Source organism: Hylobates moloch, unplaced genomic scaffold (assembly GCF_009828535.3).
Source record: "Hylobates moloch isolate HMO894 unplaced genomic scaffold, HMol_V3 SCAFFOLD_26, whole genome shotgun sequence".
In the NCBI taxonomy this organism is placed as follows: domain Eukaryota; kingdom Metazoa; phylum Chordata; class Mammalia; order Primates; family Hylobatidae; genus Hylobates; species Hylobates moloch.
Genome location: NW_026652301.1, coordinates 3,284,323 through 3,312,127, shown reverse-complemented (window position 1 = coordinate 3,312,127; position 27,805 = coordinate 3,284,323). Strand labels below are relative to the sequence as shown.

At 35.9% G+C, this 27,805-nt stretch overlaps 1 protein-coding gene across 6 annotated transcripts in view; it reads right to left on the bottom strand.

Moving 5' to 3' along the window:
- The window catches only part of LOC116463123 (E3 ubiquitin-protein ligase SHPRH), an 85,711-nt gene extending 58,144 nt beyond the window's left edge, over positions 1-27,567 (bottom strand). For 5 of the 6 annotated variants that reach the window (XR_004246576.2, XR_004246575.2, XM_058434464.1 and 2 more), the window contains exons 1-11: positions 27,325-27,567; positions 17,774-18,438; positions 15,454-15,583; positions 13,282-13,500; positions 11,290-11,368; positions 10,513-10,663; positions 9,254-9,362; positions 8,406-8,662; positions 6,168-6,827; positions 4,646-4,897; positions 3,748-3,826 (exon numbers count right to left, since the gene is read on the bottom strand). Coding sequence is in view for 4 of the 6 variants with exons in the window: in XM_058434464.1 (XP_058290447.1) it covers positions 3,748-3,826; positions 4,646-4,897; positions 6,168-6,827; positions 8,406-8,662; positions 9,254-9,362; positions 10,513-10,663; positions 11,290-11,368; positions 13,282-13,500; positions 15,454-15,583; positions 17,774-18,406 (2,569 nt within the window). In the remaining 2 variants the exon portion in view is untranslated. Of the gene's footprint in view, positions 1-3,747; positions 3,827-4,645; positions 4,898-6,167; positions 6,828-8,405; positions 8,663-9,253; positions 9,363-10,512; positions 10,664-11,289; positions 11,369-13,281; positions 13,501-15,453; positions 15,584-17,773; positions 18,439-26,905; positions 27,241-27,324 lie in introns of those variants that run through there. The other variant, XM_032146085.2, reaches the window with a different exon arrangement.
- Positions 27,568-27,805: the final 238 nt, after the last annotated feature.

Sequence of the window (27,805 nt, the reverse complement as noted above, 5' to 3'; positions counted from 1 at the left end):
TTTTTTTTTTTTTTTTGAGACAGAGTCTTGCTCTGTTGCCCAGGCTGGAGGGCAGTGGCGCAATCTCAGCTCATTGCAACTTCCGCCTCCCAGGTCCAAGCGATTCTCCTGCCTCAGCTTCCCAACTAGCTGCGATTACAGGTGCCTGCCACCATGTCCAGCTAATTTTTGTATTTTTAGTAGAGACAAGGCTTCATCATGTTGGCCAGGCTGGTCTCAAACTCCTGACTTCAGATGATCCACCCACCTCAGCCTCCCAAAGTGCTGGGATTACAAGTGTGAGCCACTGACCTATGCTTCTTTTCTGACAGTATTCACTGGAGAAACCAGTCAACATTCATGGATTTATGCAAGTCAGAAATCTTGGTATCTCCTGATCTGTCACTGAGGCTTGTTAATTTTGCCTTATCCACTTTTTTCTGTATCTTTAGGACAAACCTAGTCCAAATCAAAAGTGCCAGCACCACTTGCCTAGATTACTTCTTATAGACAATCAATTAATATCCTAACATCCACTCTTACCCTCTTCTAAACCACTCTCCACACTGCAACAAGAGTGATCTTTTGAAATACAAATCTAACCACAAAATGACCCCCAACCACTGTGTTTAAATCGTTTCAATAGCTCCTACTACTCTTAAGAAAAAAAATAAAATTCTTTAACAAGGCGAATAACATCCTCCATGGTCCCGTCTCTACCTACCTAGTCTCTCCATCCACCATCATCTCCCTAGCTCTTTACATTCTAGCCACGCTATTTCTGCCACATGATCTATTTACATTAATATTTTCTGTTTCCTCTACAATAGAGGATTTTTCCTTTTCCTCTTTACCTAGCTCATGTTAATGTTTCAGATCACAGCTCAGTTGTCAGCATCCCAATTGTACGTTATAGAACAAATTTTTTTTTAATGAAACCTGTTGTAGTTAGAATTTTCCATTTTTTTCATTTGTGAAAGTTATTTCAATTGCAATTTTATATTTATCTAAGTATTTAAGAAATATTTTAAGAAATATTTGTTCTCCTCTAAGCTGTAAGCTCAATAGAAAAGGGATCGTATGTACTTTTGCTCATCATCTGCTATGGTTTGAATGTATCCTCCAAAAGTTCATGTGTTAGAAGCTTAAACTCAGTGAACAATATTAGGAGGTGGGGCCTAATTATATGTGACTCAGTCATGAGGGTGGAACCCTCATAAGTGGATTAATGTCATTATCGTGGGAGCGGGTTAGTTATCTCAAGGGTTGGTTATTACAAAGTGAGTCCAGCCCCTGGTGCTTCTCTCTATCTCATGTACTCCCTTCCACCTTCCACCATGAGATGATCCTCGCCAGTTGCCAGTGTCATGCTCTTAGATGTGCCAGCCTCTAGAATTGTGAGTTAAATAGACTTCCCTTCTTTGTAGTTATCCAGTCTGTGGTATCCTAACAGCAAAAATCTGACTGAGATTCTATCCTACCTCACAAAGAAATAAATCAAACACATAAATAATAATAAATGAAATAATAAATGCATCACAAAGTACTTGTTAAAGTCAACACTTTCGAAGACACTAAAATAAATAAATGACTACATAAATGGAAAATAAAAACAACAAAAGCAGAAGTAGAAGCAGCTATCATTCATTGAATATTTAATATTTGTTAGGTACTGTGCTAAATCCTTTGTATACTTCATCATAATTCATCTTTAAAACACCTTATTTTATAGATAAGAAAAATAAGGACTTAAATGTTTAAGGAATTTGTTTATGAACATACAACTAATAAGTCAGGATGTAAACCCCAGTTTTTATATTCCCCAAAGCCAATGCTTTCTGTATTATACAAATGAATACATTATGTAGACATAGGGTGTGGCGAGTGGAAGGAGTTAGGAAGCGTTCTTCCATATTGGACATTCCAAGTAGATGACATTATTTCAGTCTGGCAATTTCTGAAGACATTTCTGGGTGTCATAATTGTAAGAGTGCTACCAGCATCTAGTGGGTAGAAGCTAAACATCCTAAAACATACAGGACAATTCCCAAAGAATAAGAATTATCTGGCCCCAAATGTCAATATGGCCAATGTTGAGAAACCCTAGTTTAACACAAAAAGAAAACAAATGAGACTTCCATGTCCAAATACAACATAGTAAGTCGTGGGCAGGCTAACATTCCTAGTGTGACAACTAGAAAAAAACCATTTAATTGCAAGAATCATAAAGATACCAGAGAGATATGGAAGCGAGGGGGAAAGACAAAATTCTAGAAAGTCTGGAAAAGCTCTTTTGGAGCTGAATTGGAACATGACGAAACTTGCCTTATTGTGCAAATATATTCATAGCTACATATACATGTCAAAACTTTTCAAATGTGGTATTTTAAATATTTAGTTATATTATATGTCATTTATATCTCAATGAAGTTCAAATAGCTCAATAAAGTTGGTTTTTAAAAAATTAGGAATTTGTTGAATGGTGACAGGTGCTCAAAACAGTTGCCAACATTTTATATCTCCAAAAAAACACAGACCCAGGAACTAATAAATTATTGCTCATACTCTCTCAACATTAAAATGAGAAAAAGCAACTCTGATAGTCATGTACTCTTTTCTATACCCTCTCACCTAACTTCTGAGCTGGGTAAGATCTTAGACCTTATTAACGCCTAAACATTTACAATTTCGACAGTTTCCAAACATGAAAGGAGACCACTAAATGTGGTCCTTTACTGAACCTAATATTATTCTATAAATATGTATCTAAATGTAACATTTAAGTTATGCAAATATTTAAATATATACTAGAAAATATTACTAGAAAACCTTTTCCTCCTAAAAATAATCATTGGAAAACACTGCTTTTAAAGGTCAAAGTAATGGATGCTGAGATTTTTGTTTTAGCAGAGTGAGTTATGCTGCTGAAAACAAATACACGAAAACTTGGATTTTCAGAAAGATAAGTTTTGAAGATGAATATTTACTACAGAACTCCAAGTATGTTTAAATTTTATAATTTAACTACACTTTAATAACAGCTTTTAGGGAAATACATAAAACAAGATTTAAACTTTTCATTTTAGACATTCACAACTTGAATAAAGGTTTTAGAAATGCAATGTCCGTTCTACTGTGATATTGTGATATTGAATAAGATTAAGGTAGAAGGATCATTTCAATGCATGTGTGGAGAGGAGGAAAAAACTAGACACGATCTAAATGCTCAAGAAAAGGAACGGTACAAACAATAATGGTATATACATACAGTGTGACATTATAAGGCTACTAATAACTTATATAATTACTAAAATTATGGCCCTAGTATTCCTGGGTTCACACAATAAAAATTACAGTCTCCATTTTCATAGACACAGTTAATTGAAATTAATTCCCTTTCTCTCTTTTTCTGCCTCTCCCCCACCACCCACCCTTTGTTTCTTTTTGGGTTAGATTCTTTGTTTTCTACCTATGACCTTGGAACTCTAATTTTAATTCAGACCTATATCTACGCTGTTTAGGCAGGTGCAGTAATTGTTCAACTCAGGCAATGAGACCTCTTTATATCTGTCTTCATATACATAAACAGAAAAATCACCTGAGTCCCATTTAAAAAGATAAATGCTTGAAACTATTAGGAGTCAACTATAAAGACATGAATTATCACTTCAATAAGGATTGCAGCAACGGTTAAGCATAACAATACTTTTCTCTCTAAAAAATGAAGCTTTTCAAATGCATGCAATATGTGAGGAAACCACACATTACCCTCTAATCCTCTCTGTACTGGAGTGCCACTGATACACCACCGATTAATCCCACTCAAACGCTGGGCCATTTCTGCAGCCTGATGAGAGAGAAAAGTGAAATAAAAACGAAATCCAGAAAACCAGCGAAAGAACACAGAAGTCAGGCATACTCATGAAAAACAGCCCATTAAAAGCTACACTTCCGGTGAGATGTACCTGCTTTTATTTAACAGTTATCACACTCAATGTTGAATGTCATATTCAATGGACCATCTTCCAGTACAGTGGTTCTCATTAGTGGGAGGCTGCCACGCAGTCCCCTAAAACAGAGGGGTAGTTCAAATACGTACAGAATGAAAAAGCCCCCTGAATAACTGATCCATGCCCTACATCACTCTGTCCTCCAGATATACTAATAGACATGATTCATACATTCAGTTCAGGTTACAGACTGGCCAAAGACAACAGAATAAAGACATATGACATTCAAAGGCTAAATCAAAATTCTGTCCTCTAAAGTAGTATTTTCTGTTATCATTTGGCCTCTGATTTAAAAGACTGTCAACGTCAACTTTGGTTCAAAGCTATCAGAGGCTACATGATGAGCTCCCAGTTAGCAGAAATGCTTACAGAAGTTTCTAAACACAGTTTACTTTGATTTGCATCGTATATAAACGGACATCTTACTGAAAAATATATATTTCATATAGAGCAATGATTCAGAGTACAAAACTAATTTCAAAGGGTTATGTATTTCAAAGCACAAGAGAAAAGCGCAAGTAGTGTTTAATAACAAACTTTTGACCAATATCAGTATTACAGGTTAACTATGCTTAAACTATTAAACTACTCAAGTTCCCCTAATTCCTTTTCCTCCTTCTTCCCCAGCCCTCAACAGATTTTGCAGAAACTCTCACTTTTACTGTGGGACATTCAACCATCTGAGCTTCATCAAGGCAGATCCTCCACCACTCCACAGCTACCAGGGGGCTCGGGATAGCCATATAGCGCTTCTGGTTCCGTAGGCGACGCCCATCCTCACTATTGCTATGTGGGATACCGACATAATTTAATTCTGAACGCAGTACATCATATGTGATGATAACTATATCCTGTTCTGCCAAAAAATGAGGTTGTAAAAAGCCATCTTTCTTCACTCCTTGATATACCTAGAAAATAATCAATACAGGCAGTTATTGCAAAAAGGCTCACTAAAGGCAATGAAATATTCACTCATTTATACCCTTACTAAGTCCTCTCTATTTTCTTAGGAGCATTCATGCTCTGAGACAGATCACATACCTGTTTGGAGAAAGACATGTTTTAGTGTGGAAGATGAATTACATAACTGATGTGCAACAAACTGTAATAAATGTAAACATGACAGCATCACAGTGGAAAGAAAAATTCTGTAGCGGAGATAGTGAAATCACAGAGGAATTACAACCTGAGGTATACCTTAAAGGTTCTCATAGGTGGCAAAAAGAGAAAAGGGCTATATGTAGGTAGGAGGATGGAATCAATAGCATATGTGAAAGCACAATGGTATGAAAAAGTAGAACAATAAGAACTATTATTTATGAAATGCCTTTTATGTTTCAGATACTGTGCTAAGCATTATCTCCAAACTTCAACAATAATTCTGTTGGTGGTTGTTAATATTCCTATCCCACACATAAGAAAAATAAAGTGACTTGCTCAAAACTGATGGAACTAAGACTCAAAGCTTTGCCTACCCACACAGAACAGAGCTTCTTAACAGCAAAAATTGTTTTACTTATTACAGTATTCTCCATGCCTATGTAGAGTGGATGAAATATAAAAACCTTCAGTAACATTTGCATGGAAAGAAGGAAGAATGAAATTAGTGAAGGGTATTAATATTAGGAAACAATAATATTACTATGTGCCCAGTACTTGACGAAATCATATCTTCACAGATGACTGGATACTATTTTTAAAATTCAGCACAGTTCCTGGCACATAATAAGTGTTCAATAAAGATTTGCTGTATAAGTAAATTCTTATTTTACAGCTGAGGTAACTGAAGCTTTAGAGGATGATTTTGGAGCTAAGAGATGGCAGATCAGATAAGTAGCTCCTATTACACAGTGCTGCCTTTGGATTGCATTTCTCTCTGAAGACTATAAATGCTTATACCAAGAATTTCTCATTTACATACTCGAGAATTTTTAAAAAGCTTTCACATCTTTATACTCAAAATGCTTTAACTGGTGAAATTCTGATGTTAGAAAAGAATAACATTGTACTGCTCTAGTTCTTAGTCTCAGTTTTTTTCTTTAAGCTTTGATTTAACATTACTATTAAGTCATTCAGTTAGTTTTAAGGATAAACAACAAAGAAACAAAGATTAGGAAACTATCATGAAGAAGCAAAACTTTACATTTTCCTCTCCCTCTTTAGTCCAAGTGGCCTTACCAAGACTCGAAGAGATGACGACCTCACATGCCTATTGATCTCATCCACCCACTGGTGACAGATGGAACTTGGAGAGATGATCAGAGTTGCTCTTGTTGACACTGGCTCCATTGCTACAAGGCAGTGGGGGCAGTAAAAAGGCTTGATCTTCAGATTTTTCTCATCGTAATTCACGCACTTTGCATGTTGCCACAGGTGACACTTCAGGCATTGAACACGAGGCTTACGATCCATCTGATCAAGTTCACCACATATGCACTCAAAGCGGTAATCAGAGGTGTTAAAGGGACTCATGGTATTAGAAGGTGGTACATCACTATCAGCAGGATTTAGAGATTCGGCACAGTCCTCTGTTTCATGTTCTTGGTTGAATTCAGAGATACATGTACTTTTAGACATAGCAACATCAGTTATTCCAGAGTTGCTAGTAGCTGGACAGTGACCTTGTGAATTGGGATTGATAAATGGTTGACTTTTTCCTTTTTTTGTGGATGGAACAAGCTTTTTCCTCAATTTACTACGATTTCTCCTGGACTTATAATAATAATAGTAAGGATCATCATCATCATCAGAGGTGTTTGATGGCAAGTATTCAGAATCTGTGTCCTTGTTCCCTGATTTTCTAGTTTCTTTCTGAATTTTCCTTGGACTCCCTACTGCCTATGAAAAAAATATTTAATTAATTGATTTCAACATAGCTGCATTTCTGAAATTAAATTCCTGACTTTATGTAAGTACTTCATATAATTATGTAGCAGCCAGTCTTTGCTACCCTTTTCCCTGAGGAGAATCACTCCTGATAAGTGGCTTCCAATCTGCCCTCTGTAAGGACCCTCACTTTATCTCAAAACAAAAGGAAGGTTCTACAAGTGTAAGATTTGGAAAGATGAAAAATCAGAAAGATAAAGGAAGCTACTGATATTTTGTTATTAACCTACTATGATTTAGTCTGCCTAAATCAATACAAGACTAGTACTTTTCGAGTACATAAATATACAAATTAGGGCAACTACAAAAATACCAAGTACTAAAATATAGCATTTAAAGAAAGTAAAAGATAATCAACTGGTTACTGCAATTAGCAAATTGATTCCTTCTTTCCTTCCCTTTTCTACATATGTCCTCTCTTACAATTACTTATTAAATGCCAGTTCTGTGCCAGTAGTTGTGTTAGATGCTAGGGACACAAATATGAACAGTATTTGGCCCCTGGTCTCAAAGGGGTCTACTGGAAAAGTGAGAACAGTAAAAAGTAAAATGATGCTATGGGAATACCTAAGAGGGTTGTACAACATAGTGGGAGTATGATAGGCAGGTAGGTAATAGGGACAGCTTCCTCCAAAGGATATCAGGGCTGAGGTCGAACAGGGGAGTTAAGACACAACATGTAATCAACGGCATTAACTGAGGGAAATCTAGTTCTGGTGGTAGCAGGATTACCAAAAGCACAGTTCACTGCTGTCTTCAATGCTACCCAAAGATAATAGACTCCCTACTCCAGGAAATAAATTTTTTGTCTTTTTCTTGGTGGCCAAGCTGGTAGCTCCACATTTTGACTTGTTGTCATTAGTCTTTATTTATGATTGCAAATATTATAACTATTTTCCTAAAAGCAAATTGAAATTACTGGCCCAACAGAAGCAGTTTTCTAACAAAATGCAGAAATTGTATAAGATAATAATATAAAGAAAATGAGAATTTAGAAGTTCCAGACCTGCCTGGGCAACATAGTGAGAACCCCATCTCTACAAAAAAACAAGAAAAATTAACCAGGCATGGTGACATAAGCCTGTACTCATAACTACTTGGGAAGCTAAGGCAAGATGACAGCTTGGCAAAGGAGTTCAAGGCTGCAGCTGGCTATGACCACCGCATTCTAGCCAGGGCAATAGATGCCTTGTCTCTTAAAAAAATAAAAAAAATAAATAATACAGAAGATACTTTATACTCTATAACATGCTTAGGCAACTAATTTTTTAATTCACTCAATAAATATCTGAGTATTTGTTATGTGCCAAGCATTATTCTCTGGGTTTAATGATAGCCAAAGTAAAGTTACTCTCATGGAGTTTATATCCACAAAGTAGAAAGTAGAAGTTAAAGATATAAGTACTTTTCCTATTTTGTTTTTTATCTTCAGATTGTAAGAGTTTCAGTGTCAAGGTGAGATCTGTCAATGTACTCGGTAAGGTATCACATACGTGTACTTAATATAGAGCTGAACTTAAGCTCTGTTACCTGCTTTTTTGTTTTATCACATATATCCTCTTCCTTGTACTTCTTTCCCAATGTAAAAGTCCCAGAAAAACCATGGCCTTTGATCTGTTTCACGAGACCTTCAAAAATTAAACATTTCAGCATCCTTTTCAAAAGACTCCTGTTCCGTTGAACATCGTATCTATATATAGAACTGACATACTTATAGATGGAAAGGATGGACACTCCTTTTTTTCCATTCATTTCTTTCACAGCTGTCAGGATCATCACACGTGTAGCTAAATGTAAAAGGATATGCTAACTCAGTCAAAATAATTAAAATGAAAAGAAAGTAAAACTTGGTTAATCTTAATCTGCATGAGGACTGAGTTAAAAAAATAAATCCAAGATTTATTACAGCAGAGTGCCATTTTGAAAACATATGTAATAAAAATGTATCTCAGCATATTAAGAAACAAATTACTGTAATACAAATAATCGAAGGAAGAATTACTCATATTGAATTGTTAATATTATAAAACAACAATCATTCAAAATTATAAAAGAAAACTCTCACAATTATTTAAGTATACGCTACCATTAGTATGCGAAACCTTCATTTCCTAAAAGGTAAATAAAGCCTGGTTTAAACTGTAAGCTAAAGAGATTTAAATATAACAGACTGAGCAAGAACTACCTGAGCCAAGTCAAACAAAAGAATACATCTTTACTTTTGTTAAGATATTATGACTTGTAATTGAATTCATTTATGAAAAGCATATATAACTGTAAAAAAAATTATAACAATTACAAGATATCTCTAAGGATTGCAAGAACTTTAGCAAAGATCACTGTAAGAAGGTATTTCCTTTAAGAGATGTCATACTTACGAGGGCATTGAACTTTTTCTTTTGGTTCAAATTCGATATTCTGGATTTCTGTCTCTTTCAGTTTTCCTCCAAAATAATGTGACGGAATAAAATAATTCACCACTTTTCCCTGATACAAACAACAGTCAGTAGTTACACGGTGTTTTGCTTTTAGTATTCTGAATTGCTTATTGAAATTAACTTTCCTTCTTTATGGAAATGCAAAACAGTTGTAAAAAAATTGCAAGAGAAAGGGCCAAACAGCTGTAGATACATATACAGTTTTATTTCTGAGTTTACAGCTAGCTATCACTTAAAAAATTGTGCATATTATCTTAAATTACCTAAATGTTATGGTGGAACCTCTGAAATTAACTTTTAAAGGTATATTTAAATATAAAATTAACCCATTGAATTTATAATAATATGAAAATAACTTGGAATTAAAATAGTAATGAGTAGTAAATCTCAGAAAGAAGTTACTGATAGTTAAGTCAATATATTCCAAGTCATTTGTCTACAAAGAAAACTTTTTTTTTAAATTTTCTACTCAAATCTGAAAGGCTAATTCTGCAAACTTGACCCTACTGAAAGATAACATAATGCTAAAGCTGTGAGACTGGTGGGTCCTAGAGGTAATTAATTATAATTATACCTTTAACTACTGACTTCATTTCAGCAAGATTTAATGTAAAGGCTGATTTCAGATTTCATTACTAGAAAATATGAGCTATATACTATATTTGCCTTAGTGGACTTTGTTTCTGTAAACTCTAAAATTTATATTTTTAAACACAATTATGTATTTTGGGACAAGGACTTGAAGTTTGTTTCATTTAGCAATCTATTTACTAAGCTACTTGTTCTTTAACAAAGTTCTAATTATTTGGTTCTAAGATTCATATATATGAGATTTGTATAACATTTTTAAATAGCTCTTAAAAATATTTAGTAGTAATATGGAGACTTTATTAGTGACAAAACATTTGAGGAGTCAACAGTACTTTTGTAAAGGAGTTTCTCTGCCACCTAGAAGGAAGTTTAGTAAGTTATTGCAAATTCTCTTCCTAGTTGGCCATCATTACTTAAAAAATAAACCTTCTGGGTCACAAACACCCCATTCTCTCTGCCCACTTGAAGTTAACTAACCACTAATATAAATCATTACCCACAGAGTGAACAGAAAGTGTTGACTTAAGTGCCAAGCAAATGTTCAACATATGATGCTTTTCGAGAACATATGTCCCCTGCTTTTGCAAGCCCTACTATACCCCTCCTACCTCAGGAAGAGTGAGAGCATCTTGCTTGACATCTTGTCGAGTATGTGTCAGAATCAGAGCCAAAACCTCCACTGTCTTTCCAAGACCCATCTCATCCGCTAAAATTCCACCAAGCAACTGAGGCCCAGAATTTGGGTACTCACGAATGATGCTAAGGAAAAAAATAAGATAAATCACAACATAGGAAAGTGAATACAAATTACAATGTTCCTAATTACTTTTCCTAAAGAGAACTAAAGCAATGCATAAAATCTAAGTTTACTGAAACTACATTTTAGGGTGAAACAATTCAAACCTTAGATTATGAACATAAGAATTGTGATAACCAAAAAAACTGCCTGAGCTGACAAGTAACTCTGCAGAAATGAGTGGTAGTTAAAAGAGAACATGTCTGCCTTCTTTCTATGACCTTTATGAATGTATGAATAATAAAAAAAATACAAAGAACAATAACTACTGATTCATTCATGATGTTTAATGACTACTAAGAAAAAATAAAACTGGACCCATAATAAACAAGATAACATTTTTACTTTGAATAATCTCTTTAAATCTTGATAACCAAGCACCTTATGTCTATTATTCCATATTCATTTACTGAAAAATGACAAGCGCTATTATTTCTAAATCTATCCTATCCATAGATATGTCTAATAAGACTTCACCTTTGATTCCTTCATGAGGTAGAGTCAAAGTTACAGATATACTAACAATCTCAGACAGTTTTTCATTATGTTTATTTTTTAAATCAAGCATATACGTAAAATTTTGCCTTACCAGCCTGTATATGGATTATAGTAGAGTTTTGGACCCTCAGATGTAACAATCTCTCGCCATAAGAAGTGCAGGGCACTTTCTAAAGAAAAATACAATCGTAATAACAAATTTTTGTTTTCCCTTCAGTCAGATAATCACATTAAAAAAAGAATAGGTTAACAGTGAGTCTACTCTGGCATAGTGATACCCATATTCTTGTGAAATCTCATTCTGGAAAAGCCACATACTTAACACATGAGTAAAAAGCTAAAGGTCCCTCTATTTCCTTTCTTCTGATATTACTCTTTAGCTCCCTTTGTTTTAGGCACAAATCCATATCAGCAAATAATAGGACAGATAAGCAAAGTGTAGCAGATTTCAGAGAATTAACAGGAAAACTAATACATATAACCAGCTCCTATCTGATAAATGAGCCTATTTTTAATAAATCTTGCAATAAATTATATGAAGTCTTTGAATAACTCAATAGACATATGCTAGTTGGCTAAATACATTTACCCGAATCAGACCTGACCTCTTCTACGGGTCTGAGAGTGGGAAGAAAGGCTTACTTAACTGGGAAAAAAATATCTAAAACCATAACTCAGAAGTGCTGAGTTTGTTTCTACCAGAATCTTCCACTAGCCTTCCCCTTAATATTTTAACTTGTTTAAACCAACTGCCAAATAAGTAGCATGTCTCTACCCACCAATGAAACAGCAACTAATTTTTAGTTGGCTTCTTTAGAGATTAATAGATATTTAAAATTTTTATATTCTAGAATAAAATGGCCATTAAAAATTCAAAGAACTATAGATGTTGGCACGAAGGCAGTAAAAAGGGAATGCTTTTACACTACTGATGGGAATGCAAATTAGTACAATCTCTATGGAAAACAGTATGGAGATTTCTCAAAGAACTAAAAGTAGATCTACCACTCACTCCAGAACACTACTGGGTATCTACCCAAAGGGAAACAAGTCATTATATCAAAAAGTCACCCATGCTTACGTATTTATTGCAGCACAAATTCACAATTGCAAAGATATGGAATCAACTTAAGTGCCCATCAATCAATGAGTAGATAAAGAAAATGTGTGTGGAGGGGGGCAGGTCTGTATACACACCATGGAAACCATGGAATACTATACAGCCATAAAAAAGAATGAAATAGTGTCTTTTGAAGCAACTTGGATGAAAATGGAGGCCATTATCCCAAGTGAAGTAACTCTGGAACAGAAAAACAAATACCACATGTTCTTACTTACAAGTGTGAGCTAAGCTATAAGTACACGGGGGCATACAGAATAGTATAATGGATACTGGAGACTCAGAAGGGAAGTGAGGGATGCAAAATTACATAGTGGGTACAACATACACTATTCAGGTGATGGGTACACTAAAAGCCCAGACTTCACCACTATGCAATTCACGATGTAACCAAAACCACTTTTACCCCACAAAGTTATTGAAAAAAAGACAGCAATAAAGAAGTGGCATGAATGCCTCCTGTACAACTACTACTTTCATAAAAATACTCGAGATGACTTTTATTATTGTAAAGAAAAAAATGCAAAATCTAGGAAAATTAGTTACACGTAAGTCTCCTACTTTTGTAAATTTGCTTTCTGTCACTAACATTCACCATTACATTGTGAGTTTCTTGCAGATGGTCAGTAAGATTCCCACTGGACCAGATTCTAAAGAGCAATTCTTTGCTTGAAAGGAATGTAAAAAAAATTCCTTGGTTTTTAAAAATTCCAATTGAGGCGGGCTTTGATTTCCTTTTGGCAAGAAAAACCAGTACAAACTTTTATGAATGAAGAAACTCACAAATTCATTTTTCTAGATTTCAGTTTTAAAGAATTTCTTAGAAAATAATTTTGTTTATGGCACCCATTCTATCTTACATTTTCAGGATGTTTATTTTAATGATCAATTTCATCCTGCCCTAATTGTCTCTGATGTAATCTCTCTAATCAATTGGACTTTCTTTAAACATCTTATTCTTACCAGTAGCAGGACTGCTTCTGAAACACTCTTGTTGTAGCATCCAATTGACAGCCTCTCTTTGGTAGGGTCTCAACACAGGGATCAATGCGGGATGCTGGACATCCACTTGGATGGACCGTGTTTCTTGCTGATGTGTTTGTTTCACAAAGTGATACAGCTCGTCAATGTCTTGTCCCTCTGGCTCACTCTCCGGATCATCTTCATCCTCTTCCAACACATCTGTACATCACATAACAAATGTACTCAAAAACTGATACACCTTTTCTAACTATAAGCAATTCTTATTCTAAGAGCATACAATGAACTTGCCCAACTCTGGGGCCTTGCTCAGTGTGTTTTGTCACTGAAAGGCCCTATCTTTAATTCTTCATTAATCAAAAATCTACTCATCCATTCTTCAAGAAAGTTTAACTGCTATTTTTTCCATGGCATTTTCTTTTGTTTTCCCTGGCTGGAATTATGTTCTCCTCTGTGGATACAGTATTATTACATTGTAATCGATCTGGAACTGCAATCATTTATGTCCATTGGTCCTTTCCCCAGTGAGACAAAGGCAAAGTTTTTCATTTTTGTAGCCCCTCAGAGAAGCTGACACGTAGCTGACACGTGTATTGTCTATTGTGGATGTTTTATAAACATTTGAGGAACTCAATGTGAATACTGTTTGAAGTTTATATAGGAACAACTTATTTTACTTTTGTAATTTTAACATACAAAATCCATATGGAGACATAACTGTTCTATGCCCAATAAGAAACGGGTTCTCATTTTATTTCTTACGCTAGAAGAGGATAGGCATTTGGTAGCAGTAGCAGCCAACTGCAAGACAAATGATTATGTTATTAATTCAAATTTGTAAAAACACAAATTTCACTTGGTGGGCACAACTGTTCTGTGGAAGAAGATTTATACTTACTTGAAACATGTAATAAGTAAGTATTTATACTTACTTGAAACATGTAATAAGTAAGTATTTATACTTACTTGAAACATGTAATAAGTAATACTTACATGAAACAAGTAATAAAAACCTTGAACATATTTACAAACTCCTTTCAGCTAATGGTTCTTTATTAAGAACATAATTCTTTCAAGGTGAAAAAGTATATCATTTATTTCTGAATTGCTTTGAAAGAGGCCTATATACTTTTATAGGACATATCTCATAACTTCTAAAACTAAAAGATCACAGCAAAAAATTCACGACTTATTTTTTTCCAATAAATATGCCATGTAAAATTCCAAAACTTCACAATTAATGTATAGCTGTATGCTTGGTTGTTTTAGACTTTTACTATAATTATATAATCTAAGATTAACAGCTAAATTTGAAGTTTTCCTTAGATACCAGGCTTTAAAATGTACAAATTGTAATATTTTTAAAAGGCCGTAACTTTAAAAATTCTAGATGTACTTAAATTCATTCCTTCTAATCCCGAAACCAGAGATTTCCTCATTCAAAGTATCTAACTTGCAAAATGATTTACTATTACTGATATTATAAAGCATTGCAAAGAATGCACTAGAGAAATAACAATCGAAGTTAGAAACTGATTTTCAAATACTCCAGTATGACAATGTTCTATAATTTGCACCTGAAATAATGCTGACCCACCATGAGCAGAACTTGGAGAATTTGGGCTGTTTTTCCAGTAGTGTTGATGAGCTGCACCAAGCCATCCACACTCTCCCAAGGTGACCAATGGCAGGCAACTCTGAATCTGCAGTCCTGACCAAAGATGCAACGTCTTGCCAAGAAACAGAGCAAAGTTATCTGGTCTTTATGGGAACCAGGCTTTTGAAATTATTTGTCAGACTGCAAAGGAGAGGTGGGATAAATGCCAGCCAAGAATTTCTGGCCATGATAAAATAAAAGCACAGGAATAATACAAAAATCCCAACCAGTTCAGATCCCTTTAGACTCTGCCTTTTGACTTGCATATTGACTTTGCAAATATTTCTTTAATATTTAATATAAGGTAAGCACAGAGTTAACCAAAGAAGCAAATTATATTAGTAGGTGCTTTTCAAATAAGTATAATTTGCCATATAATCATTTAATTTTTATTATGGCTTTATTAGCTGTTTTTCTGATTGTTATGTCCAGGGGTTAGAGGAAAAAACTCGCAACTCCTAAGTAATAGCAATTTTTAAGTTTACTGTAAATATTACCTGGAATAATAGAATTGTGTAACTTTTCCATTACTTTCTTCATGAGCTGATTGAACTTTTTCATTCTTGAATTTGCATCACTCAAGAAGTCTAGTTTTGCTAGGCCAGCTTCCAAAAGATAAATTCCAACCTACAAATAATTAATCAAAATAAAAGTAGTTTCATTTGAAATATACCATTCTTTATGAGGACATAAGCAAGAAAAAATTAGCATCACTACTTTTAAAGGTATTCATAGCATTTGTGCCACAAACAATAAATACATACCTACCAAATTTCCCCCACGTGTTTCATTTTCACTAACAAATTACAAATGTAAGTGCCTACAATATACAATTCGAGTTGCTGGCAAAAAGTACTTCCCTAACTGAAATCGAACCTGGGAGAATGTGATAAGAACACCTAGTTCTATCTACCAACGCAATGATTCCCAAAACTGATGAATCAATCAGTCAAGTTTGTTAAAAATGCCGATTTCCCCAGATTATGACATACATGCTAGGAATCTTCTACACAGTTAGGTTTGGGCATCCTTATTACTGAATCAAACACTAAAACGTGTAAAAAAACAGACCTTGATTAATGTTAATATTTTGACCCTAGTGAAGCAATGTAGTATGAAGTTTTACAGTTGAAAGACTTGATTTTGAATACTGGCATTGATATTTAGAAGCTAAATGAATTTGAGAAAAATAACCTATTGATTTTGACCCAAGTGTTCTCATTTACAAAATGGAGACAAGTTTAGCTTAAATAATATAACTATAAAAGTTTCTAATGGTAGACACTCAATAAATGTTAGTTCCCTTTACCTCATGTTGACTATGTTGTACCTGAGTCCCTATATCACTGAGAATCTCTTATTCTTTCACTACAAAACAGGAATCCACCAGCCTTACACAGAAATGAATGACAAAGAGTGTATTTCATTACTGTTAGTATTCTGCCTTGGCTTGCTTGGCGATGTCTTACTACAGCAGCAATAAATGTTTAAATATTTGTAAAATTCAGGATCAGGAAAAACAGAAAAGATTAAGACTTGGTTTGTAGGGAACGTAGATAGAACACAGATATGTGAGTCATAAATTGTTACATACTTGTTATCACTGAGCCACAATTTTGGCAAAATCAGTAAAGAGAGGGAATGTTTGGTTACATAGTTTGACTGTACAGGGAAAAATTAATTGCAATTTAATAATTCTAAATGTTCCCCTTTCCTTCTGACAAATTCTAAAACTATAACTAAGGTTATTGATGCAAGAAATATATGAGACAGTTTTCAGTTAAACAACATGAAATTAACGTTTTAAATTTTCAAGTTTAGCATAAAAGCATATTAACTTCCTTCACAGTTTACAAAGTATACTTTCTTACATTATCCGGCCTGATTTTAAACACAATTCTATGCTGTAAGAAGAATGGGTATTATTTACATTTCATAAAGAAACTGAAATTAGAGCATTTAAATGAGTCACATAAAGTTATTTGGCCAATGAATGACAGAGACTGAAATTACAAATTTATTCATTCATCTACTGAAAATTTAGGTACCAGGTACTTTACTAGGCTGTAAAGATGAAAGGCTTCATAGTTTAGCAAAGGGGAATGATCTAAAATGTTAAGTATGTGACAAGCCGCCAAGGCCAAAAAAAAAAAAAAATCTACCAGAGATTCTGAGGAGAGGGCACATAATACTACCAATAGATTTAAGAAACGATCTCCCTGGGTGAATTAAATGCTATACTAAATATTAAAGAATAACCAGGGAAGGGAAAGGGAACAACTCAAGCATAAGGAACTATAAGAGCAAAAGCAAAGACGCAGAAAGTCAGTGTGGTATATGGAGGAAATAAATCAATTTGGAGTTTCTGGGACAAAATAAAAAGCAGAGTAATAAAGGGTAAGTCTCAAGGGAGGAATTTGTGTGCCAGATTAGAAAGATTATACTTAATTCTGTAGGCAGTAATGGGTAGAATTTCATTTGCATTCATATCATACAATTCCAATGACAAAATCGAAGCATTTGAAAAGGCAAAATAGCAAACAGAGTAATGGTTAAATGACTGCTGCAGTAAGAGGAACTGATGATGAGGACCAAAACAAGTCACTGAAAGTAGAGATGGAAGATCTTGAAAAAGTGTAGCCTGAAAATGGTTAGTTGTAACATACTTTGAATAGTTATTAAAAGCTTAAAGTGTACTTTGAAACTTAACAATGAAAGGCTTATTGCTGGCTTTTCAGACTTCTCTCACAAGTTAATTTAAAAGTGGACTGCCAATGCAGAAGAGCCTCAAAAAAGACACCACAAAAAACTGAGTACCTTGATAATGTGATTTCCTTCTGGTTTCTGATAGAGTTTTATTCTTCTCTTCTTTTGTAGCCACCCCAAATCTTCTAACATTTCACCACTGAAGGATGACTCCACTAGAATACCCTTGCCACAAATACTCATTGGTTCTTTTTTTTGTTTCTCTACATCTTCACCTTTTGAATGAACATAAATCAGGAACTGATTGCTTGACTCTGAACTCATCAACGTAATACTCCTTTCGGAAAAATTTTCAATTAAACTCTGTGCAGGAAGAAGCTGAAGAGTTAATTCTCCTAGAAATGCTTTCCAGGAATTATCAAAGTGATAGGGAGAAATCACAATATTCAACTTTACAGACAAAGGGGAAAAAATACCAACAGTCTCTTCTTTTTCAACTGGTTTTGAGAAGTTCACCACTTTTGAACATCTCTTCTTATCTCTGTGAGCCACTTCTTCCTTTAGACTATCACTTAGAATGATGCAATGAGCAGAAGAGGTATCTGAACCTGGGCAGGGCTGCTCGTCATCATCACTTATGATGATAGGTTCATTCCTTCTGTCCTCATGCATATTCCAATGAAGCTGCTGCCTCTTTTCCTCATCTACCCTCACTGGAGGAGCACGTTTCCGTCGGCTGCTCATTTTCAAGTTTTCTTGGCTGGTAACTGTGAACTCTAGAGGACAAATGAAACAACAGGAGGTATACCAAGAGATGATTTAGTATTTAAGGGTTACCAGATGAGAAATTCAGCATAAATTCAAGGCCCATAAATATAATATGAAATCTTCAGTGAGATATAAGGCAATGAGTAATCTTTTACCAGGTCATTATGACTAAGGAATGAACATATTAACCATAATCTCATTTATCAAATAAATCCTAATGGTTTTGCTAGTCTTTAGTAGATAAGTTTAGTAAAGGCAATTTGTTGTATAAAATAAAATAAATTGTAGAAATACATTTAATAAGCAATATAATAGACAGGTAAATCTCTCAATTAATCCCAAGTAATTTAACTGCCCCTCAGAACAAAGCCCAACAACACTTAAAAGAGTGAAACAAAATCTAACACAAATGTCTGGCATCAAATCTAAAATTATCAGGCATGCAAAAAACATGAAAATAAAACAGAAAAATAAGACCCATTACAAGAAAAAAATCAAAAAGCCCCAGAAATGACACAGATGATATCATTAGCAGAAACAAACATTCAAATAGCTACTGTAAATATTCTCAGTATGTTCAAGAAGGTAGAGGAAAACATGAATATGACAAAGAAAAATGATAGATATACAAGTGACTCCTATAGAATTTATGCAGATGGAAACACAACATCTGAAACGAAAAACACATTGCATGAGATTACCAGCAGATTAGAAATGGCAAAGAAAAAAAGGAGCAGAATAAGTTTAAACAATGGAAACAACAGTAACAACAGAAACTGTCAAAAATGAAGTAGAGATAAACAAAGACTGAAAAAACAATAAATAGAACATCAGAAACCTACTGGACAATGTTAAGGAGTCAAACATGCATAAAACTGGAATCTCAGCAGCAAAGAATGGAAAGGATACAAAAAACTTTTTGAAAAAATCATGCATGAAAATTTTCCAAATTCTATAAAAACCATCAACCCAGAAAACCAAGAAGCTCAACGAAACCCAATCAGGGCAAACATAATGAACAATCACAATAAGGTATGCCATAATTAAATTACTGAAAAGTGAGGACTTATCTCCAGATTTGCCCTATTTCTCTGGTTTAGACACTGCTCCCACCCTACAGCTCTAAACCCAGCAAAATATCTTTCAAAAATGAAGGTGAAAAAAAGATCAACAAAAGCCAAAAGGACTTATCACCTGTATACCTACAATCTAAGTAATGTAAGAAGCGCTTGGGTAGAAGAAATACGACATCAGATGGAAATCTGGATCCACACACAAGGAAATAAAAAGCAAAAACGAAAAATATGTGTATAAATATAGTAAACTTTTTTCTTGATTTTTAAATTTCTCTAAAAGATAACTTACTATATTTTCATTCTGAAATTTTTCAAGCATACATAAAAATTTAGAAAATAGTATAACAGTATAATCACAGATCTATACAGTGTACTATGTTCATGGACTAGAAGACTCAAAATGTTCAGATGTCAATTTCTTAGTATTGACCTATAGAAAAGCAATCCCGTTCAAACTTCCAACAGGTTTCTTCTGTAGAAACTGACAACCTGATGTTAAAATTTATACTAAAGTGCCTACAATACAGGAAAGTCAATATAATTTTAGAAAAGAAAAATAAAGTTGAATGATTTACACTGATTCCAAGACGTATGTCAAAAGAAATAAAAATGGCGCAGTAGTGGTGTAAAGACTAACATATAGATCAAGGGAACACCATAAAATGTCCTGTAGTGGACCCACACATGGATGGTCAATTGATTTTTGAAAGAAGTTCAAAGGCAGTCAATGGGAAAGGTATCCTTTTAGTAAATGGATACCAATATGCAATAAAATGAAGCTTTACCTCATAAAATGTAAGAATTAACTAAAAATAGATAATAAACTATAAAAGCTAAAACTAAAACTTCTCAAAGAAAACAGGAGAAAACCTAAATGACATTGGATTAGCCCAAAAAAAGGCACAAAAATTTTTAAGCAGGAAACAAAAACCATAGACTATGTAAGAAAATGATAAACTAAGTTTCATCAAAATTAAATATTTTGGTTCTTCAAAAGATATTGTCATCAAAATATGACAGCAAGTCATAGATGGGAGAAAATATTAGCAAATCAAGTATCTGATGAAGGATATGTTTGCAGAATATATAAAGAACTCTCACAAATCAACAGTAAGACAAACATTTAAAAAATAGTCAAAAATTTTGAACAGACATTTCACCAAAGATGACCTATAAGTGTAAAATAAGCACATGAAAATATTTTCACCAGCATCAGTCATTAAAGCAATGCAAATTCAACCCACAAATCACAATGAGATTCCACTATTCATACACTAAAATAGTCAAAAATTTAAAACACTGAGAGTATGGCTCAAACAGAACTGAACTCTCCAACATTTGAACACAGCACAGTCACTTTGGAAAAGTTTATCAGTTTCTAATAAAATTGAATATAACTTACTATGCAGCCTAGTAATCCCTCTCTTAGGTATTTATCCAAGAGAAATCAAAACATAAATCCACAAAAATTTAAACTTGAATGTTAACAGCTTTACTATTAAAAGCCCCAAACTGGAAGAAAACCCAAATGTCCATCAACTGGTGAATGGACAAATTGTGGCATATTCACATAATGGAATACTATTCTGTGATAAAAAGAGACTTCTGTAAAATAACCTGAATGAACTATTAGAGCATTATGCTAAACTGAAGGAAGCCAGATGTGAAAGACTATATACTATATGATTCCATTTACATGAAATTCTAGAAATGGCAAAAACCTAATTGCAGAAAGCAGATGAGTGGTTACCAGGGGCAAGGAAGTAGAAAGAGGTGACTGACAGCAAAGGAGCAGGAAGGCAGGCTTTGGGGTGACACAAATGTTCAACACATGATTGCAGAGTATACATCTGTGAAAACTCATCAAATTATATACTATAAATTGAATTTTCTTATATATAAATTATATCATAAAGTTGATTTAAAGAGCAAAAACAAAAAGATGCATGAGATTTAGAAATTTTAATATTAAGTATAACTTTATTCAATAAATACGAAAAATCTAGATAAAATGATAAATGATAAAGTGATAAAATTTTGCTAACAAAATACAAATGAACAAAACTGGCCCAAGAAGGAAAATATGAATAGACCAATAACCATAAAAGAAACTAAAGAGACATTATTTACCTGCCTAAGGTCTATCCTCCTTCCCTGATGACTGAACCTTTATTTAGGAACAAGGTGGCCCTATGATTCAAAGGAAGTGGTTTCCTTGGCACCTCCAAGGAAGTAGTTTCTATCTACTATTGGCCAAAGCAAATCCAATAAGGTAGTTATTGGCTGCATGTGACTACTTAACTTTCAATACAGTTATGCATTGTATAACGACATTTTGGTCAATGAAGGACCAAATATTACAGTGGTTCCATAAGGGAGCTGAAAAATTCCTATGGACTAGTGACATCATAGCCACTGTAACATCACAATGCATTTATTTATTTATTTATTTATTTATTTATTTATTTATTTACTTATTTTTTGAGACAGAGTCTCACTCTGTTGCCCAGCTGGAGTGCAGTGGCATGATCTCTGCTCACTGCAAGCTCTGCCTCCTGGGTTCATGCCATTCTCCTGCCTCAGCCTCCTGAGTAGCTGGGACTACAGGCGCCCACCGCTATGCCCAGCTAATTTTTTTTTTGTATTGTTAGTAGAGATGGGGTTTCACTGTGTTAGCCAGGATAGTCTCGATTTCCTGACCTCATGATCTGCCCGCCTCGGCCTCCCAAAGTGCTGGGACTACAGGCGTGAGCCACCATGCCCGGCCGCATTACTTTATTTTTTAATAAATTTTGTGTAGCATAAGTGTGCAGTGTTTACAAAGTCTACAGAAGAGTACAGTAATGTCCCAGGCCTTCACATTCACTCCCTGACTAACCCAGAGCAACCTTCAGTGTTATAAGCTGCATGCATGCTAAGTACCCCACAAAGGTGTACTATTTTTTCTCTTTTATACCACATCTTTATTGTACATTTTCTATATTTAAATATGTTTAAATATACAAATACTACTGTGTGACAACTGCCTACAGTATCCAGTACCAAATATACTGTACTGATTTGTAGCCTAGGAGCAGTAGGCTGTACCATAGAGCCTAGGTGTGTAGTAGGCCGGCAGTACCACCTAGGTTTGTGTAAGTATACTCTAAGATGTTTACACAACAAACTTGCTTGTGATGCATTCCTCAAAACATAGCCCCATCATTAAGTGATGTATGACTGTAAATAAAATTAAATGTTATAAACTCAGCTCTTCAGTCTCACTAGCCCCACTTCAAGTGCTCAATAGCCCTATATGACTAGTGGCTACTGTACTGGACAGCACAAATATAAAGCATTCACATAATTGCAAAAAGTCTATGTATCAGACAGTGCTTGTTTAAGTCAATCATGAGAATTCTATTCCCTTAGCCAGTGCTTCACTTATGAATGTGCACGTGATGGATTAAAATCAATCCTTGGCTATGGTTAACTACTTTTAAAGCATCTTATCCTCTCTTATCTTGATGGAATAATATAGAAAGCTCTTAAATTCCTTGGTGGAATAATATAGAAAGCTCTTATGTTTGTCCAGTTTTTCTCAAAGCATAAGCTGGAATGCTGAAAGTGGGTCACTCTGCAGGAACTTTAAAAAGTTATGCTATACTATCTTATCAGTTAACTACTGCCACAAAACATGCTGTATAACACACTACCTCAAAGCTCAATACCTTGATACAGCAATCATTTATTCTCATAGATCTGCACATTAGCTGAAGGAGGCTAATCTAGGCTAGCTGTCTGGAAAAGCAGTTTGGCTCTGCTTAATGTAGTTCTTATCCCCTCTCCTTGGATCAGCAAAGTAACTCAGGAATGTTCTTTATGGCAATGGTTGAGGTGTATTACTGCAAATCCAATCACACAAGTAGTTTTCAAAGTGCTTAAAAACCACTAAGGTGCCACAGAACAAAGCAAGACATATCCATGGACCCAATGTCAAGTAGTGAAGAAATATACCACACTTCTTTACTAGGTGAAACTGCACATGGCAAAGAGCATGGATATGGGGGGTGGAAGGGTAGAGGGAGTGTAGGAAGGGAATTGGGTCAGTTACACAATGTATCACACTAACCATAATAATATTAATAACATGGTTATTGTGGAATCATTAACTCTGAAAACCCAAAAAGCAACTGTCTAGCAGAGTCTCACGTTAGCAAAGCAATGTAGCTTAAAGGTGAGAATGCGATGCTTTGAAGTCTTATATTCATTCTAATTCCAGCTTTGGCATTTACTAACTGTGTGGCACTGGAGTAGTTATCCAGTCTTCTGTGCCAATTTTCTCATCTCTAAAATGGGGATGAGAGCAGGATTGTGGTTAGAAATAATTTAAGTACAACAGCACAGTACTAGAAATTTGGCCTGTATTCCATAAATGGTAGTTGCTATTTATCATCATCCTGAGAACACTCTAAACCAGCAGTTCCCAACCTTTTTGGTACCATAAACCGGTTTCATGGAAGACACTTTTTCCATGGACCGGAGGAGAGGGGTGGGGTGAGGAGGGGGTGGTATAAGGATGAAACTGTTGCACCTTAGATCATCAGGCATTAGATTTTAATAAGAAGTGCACAACCTAGATCCTGTGCATATGCAGTTCACAATAGGGTTTATGCTCTTATGATAATCTACTGACTGTTGATCTGACAGGAGGCACAGCTCAGGTGGTAATGCTTGCTTGCCCGCAACTCACCTCCTGCAGTGCAGCCCGGTTCTAACAAGCCACGGACTGGCACCGGTCCATGGCCTGAGAGGTGGGGACCCCTGCTCTAAACTACATTTCACAATAACCAAACTTTAATGTCGCAGGATGGGGGACCACAGATTAGTGCTTCTCAAACTTGACTGCACATTAGAATCACCAGGGGAACTTAAAAAAATCCTGATGCCTAGCCAACTAAGTCAGAATGTCTTGGAGAAGGGCCCAGGCACTACTCCCTTTATTTTTTAGAATCCCTAAAAAATTCCAGGGTGCAGCCAAGTTCAAAAAACCTTGTTATGGATAACCAGCTGCCTACTAAAATCCACTTATTTCCACTCAAAGTATAGAGTAGTTGAGAAATGGCTGCCCAGCTTGGTTTGGTCCTGTGGCCAGTCCTAGCCAGTGGAATGTGAGAAGTAATATGTGCCATGTTTCCTACAATAATTTTGTAACAGACATATTATCAAACCAGAAAACATTACTTCAACTATTTATTCTGTTCTCTGGTAAAACCTATTTAGTATCTTTTAAATTATGTACACCATTATAATTTTCATTCCTTCAGATGTATTCTTTCAACCTGATTCTTCCAATATTAGTGCCTCAAGGTACTTATCAGTGACAATGATAAACTGCAGAAAAGTCAACACCAGAATTTCTAGCAATGCTCTCCCTTTGTCCAGCTCTTAACTGAGTAAACATTCATGATCAAAAATCAACCAAACAAACAAAAACCTCCTGGTTTTGACTGAGTCGTTACTTAAGGAAATCTCTATTCAGGGTTAACTTCTTGAACCAAAGAAAATAGTATGTGGTCAAATATACTTACGACTAAAATGCAGTTTGGCAACTAATAAGTCAAGTACTGGTGAAATTCTGTATCTAACCACATCCCATATTCTTCTGGTTTTATTCATACCTTATCAGTCACAACTACTTCTTCCTCCTCCTTAATTAGTGGTGTTTGGGTAAAACGTAATTATGTGAAGTTTTCTATACGGACCGCACTTTTACTGTCTTGTATTTAAATATAAAAGCCTTTTGCTTGAATTGCTTTTGTGCCTGTCTCCATCCCAATCTTCCCTGGAAAGGCTTCCATGACTACAGAAGCTGAGTTAAGGGCCTCTCTCTCCTCGATCTCAACTGCTAGGGTGTTCACTTTGAAAGATGGGCAGTAGTATCCCATTCAGTGTTGTACTCCCAATGCCAGGTCAGTGCTAGGAAGTAAAGACATACAAAAAGGGTGAAACAAAGATCTCTAATTCCGTGGATATATTCCCCCCTTTTGAGGACCTAACTGTACTTTACTCATATTTCTTTTTGGAGAAGTCTCTCTCGTCCACATTCTAGAAGACTATAGGTAATATGAAACTATTCTTTAGTATTTCTGAGAAAAATGAAATACGAATGAAATACTAGAACGAGGCAGGGAAAACTGCCTGAACTGTATCTTTAACAGAAAACAAGGATGGAATGCTAGAAAAATAAACATATAATGTTACATTACTAAGACAATCCAACAAATGAATAACACAACTTAAATTCACATTTTTTCCCTCCAAAATATTATTTCCTCTTAAAAGATACATACAAATCCTGAATTACAACAAATCCATGGTAGATCTGGGTTTAGGCTATTAAGGGCAAAAAGGATTACATACTTGCCATATTCCTGTCCAAAATGTTGTCTTATGAAAACGAAGCCCATTTACTAAGTACTAGGAAGCTCTTAACGACCCAGGGTTAACATAATCTTTTCCTTTTCTGTGGAAATAATTCCAGCAAGGTGAGAGTATTTTCATCTACTGAATGCTAAAATATGTTAGTTACATAAACTTGAAAAATGCCCTCATAAGAAGCTTTTTCACCAGCAAATTGTTTCCCCTAAATCTTACTAGCCTAAACTCTTAATAATAAAAGCTTTGTTTTAATAATTCTGTAAGTCCAGCTCCTTTCGGGTGGACAAAGAGGATATACAAGAGCATCTCTCAAAAGTAAACTATTTTATTCTCAATTGCCAGCTTACTGGTTAACTGGTCCGTCAAAGCTCTAGAAAGTGCAGGTTATCGAGCACAGACATAATCATTACAATACTGCTCAGGACTGCTCTGTCTCCAGCATGTTTACTAATCATAAACTAAATAGTCTTTTTGGTGACAGTAGAGATATCATAGATCGTTTCTATTCAAGAGTTTCATCATTCCTACTAATGCCCACTGGAATAATTTAAAGTAACAGTAATAACTTTAAAATTATCTCATTTTGTTCAGAAAAAGCCCCAAGTTCCTTAAGTACAAGTTGGAAGGCATCAAACATCTCGGATTTCTACCTCGTGCTCATGTCAAACCACTTGGAAAAAGGGTACAAGCTTCCTGGTCATTATTTAATAATACTATATTATACAGTGACCATTAATCATCAAATAACACCCTATCTTCGTTCATAAACCTAGCAACTACCAGTCAAACTGTACAATGTGAAAGAGTGGTTCTGAATTCGAATGTAATTAATCTGGCTCCAAAGGTAACGGAGAACTTTGAGTCGGACTGAGAAGCCTCTGCCTCCCCTTTTACTAACACAATGCCGCGCACCAAGAAGAGAGGCGGCGGCCCAGTTCCAGCCTCCGGGGGCAGATCTGCGGCGCACGGTGATACCCACTCAGTTATCTTCCGAAAGACCCACAAGCGGCTCCCGGAGTCAGAGCGGGGCTGTCAGCGCCGGATCGCTCAAAGCAGGCCGAGCAAACAAGCGACCGCGAGGCCGAGGAGCGTGACGACGGACTCCCGGATCCTAGGGTGTTGGACGCTTGAGATAAACACCGCAGGCCCCAATGCATGAGAAGCACAGCCTCCTTTCCCACGACCCCACTTTATCCCCGGAGTGACGTGGTGGTCCGGGGTTCGCTAGTCCGGTATCGGGAAGGGATGGGGAAGACTCGCGCAGAGGCTCCCTCTCAGCCCTTGAGCTTCCCGGGCTCCAGGACAACCAGCGTCCTCCCTCCCCGGTCCCGGAGGCCAGAGACCACCTCCCTCCCTCCCGACCTCTGACCCCTGACCTTCCATCACCCAAGCGCCTACCCAAGCTGGTTCTCCGGGCCTCTTGAGTCTCTTTGCACCAGGCCTGCGCTCCTCTACAGACCCAGCAGATCACGGGCACGCATTCGCCACCCACCGAACATCGACTTGAGTTGGGCACGAGCGCTTTGTGCGGGAACGTGTAGGGGTTCCCCGGGAGACCCAGAAACCACAGCGCCTAGTTGCCGGGCGCGCTCTGTAGCGTGGGGTCAAGGCGAACGCGCTCGTCAGAGCACCCCGCCCCCTTTCTCCTGCACTGGCTTCATGAGTCTCTTCTGCGCAAGTCCACACTGTTAAAAACTTGCTGAGGATACGGTGGAGTCTCGCGATAGCCCTGCCCCACGCCATTAGAGAACACAGGATGCCCGAAGTAGGGGGCGGGCCTCCCCTTGAAGCGAAAGGTGTGTGTGATTTGTAGCTTTAATAAAAAGGCAGGGGCCAGGAGCGGTGGCTCATGCCTGTAATCCCGCCACTTTGGGGGGCT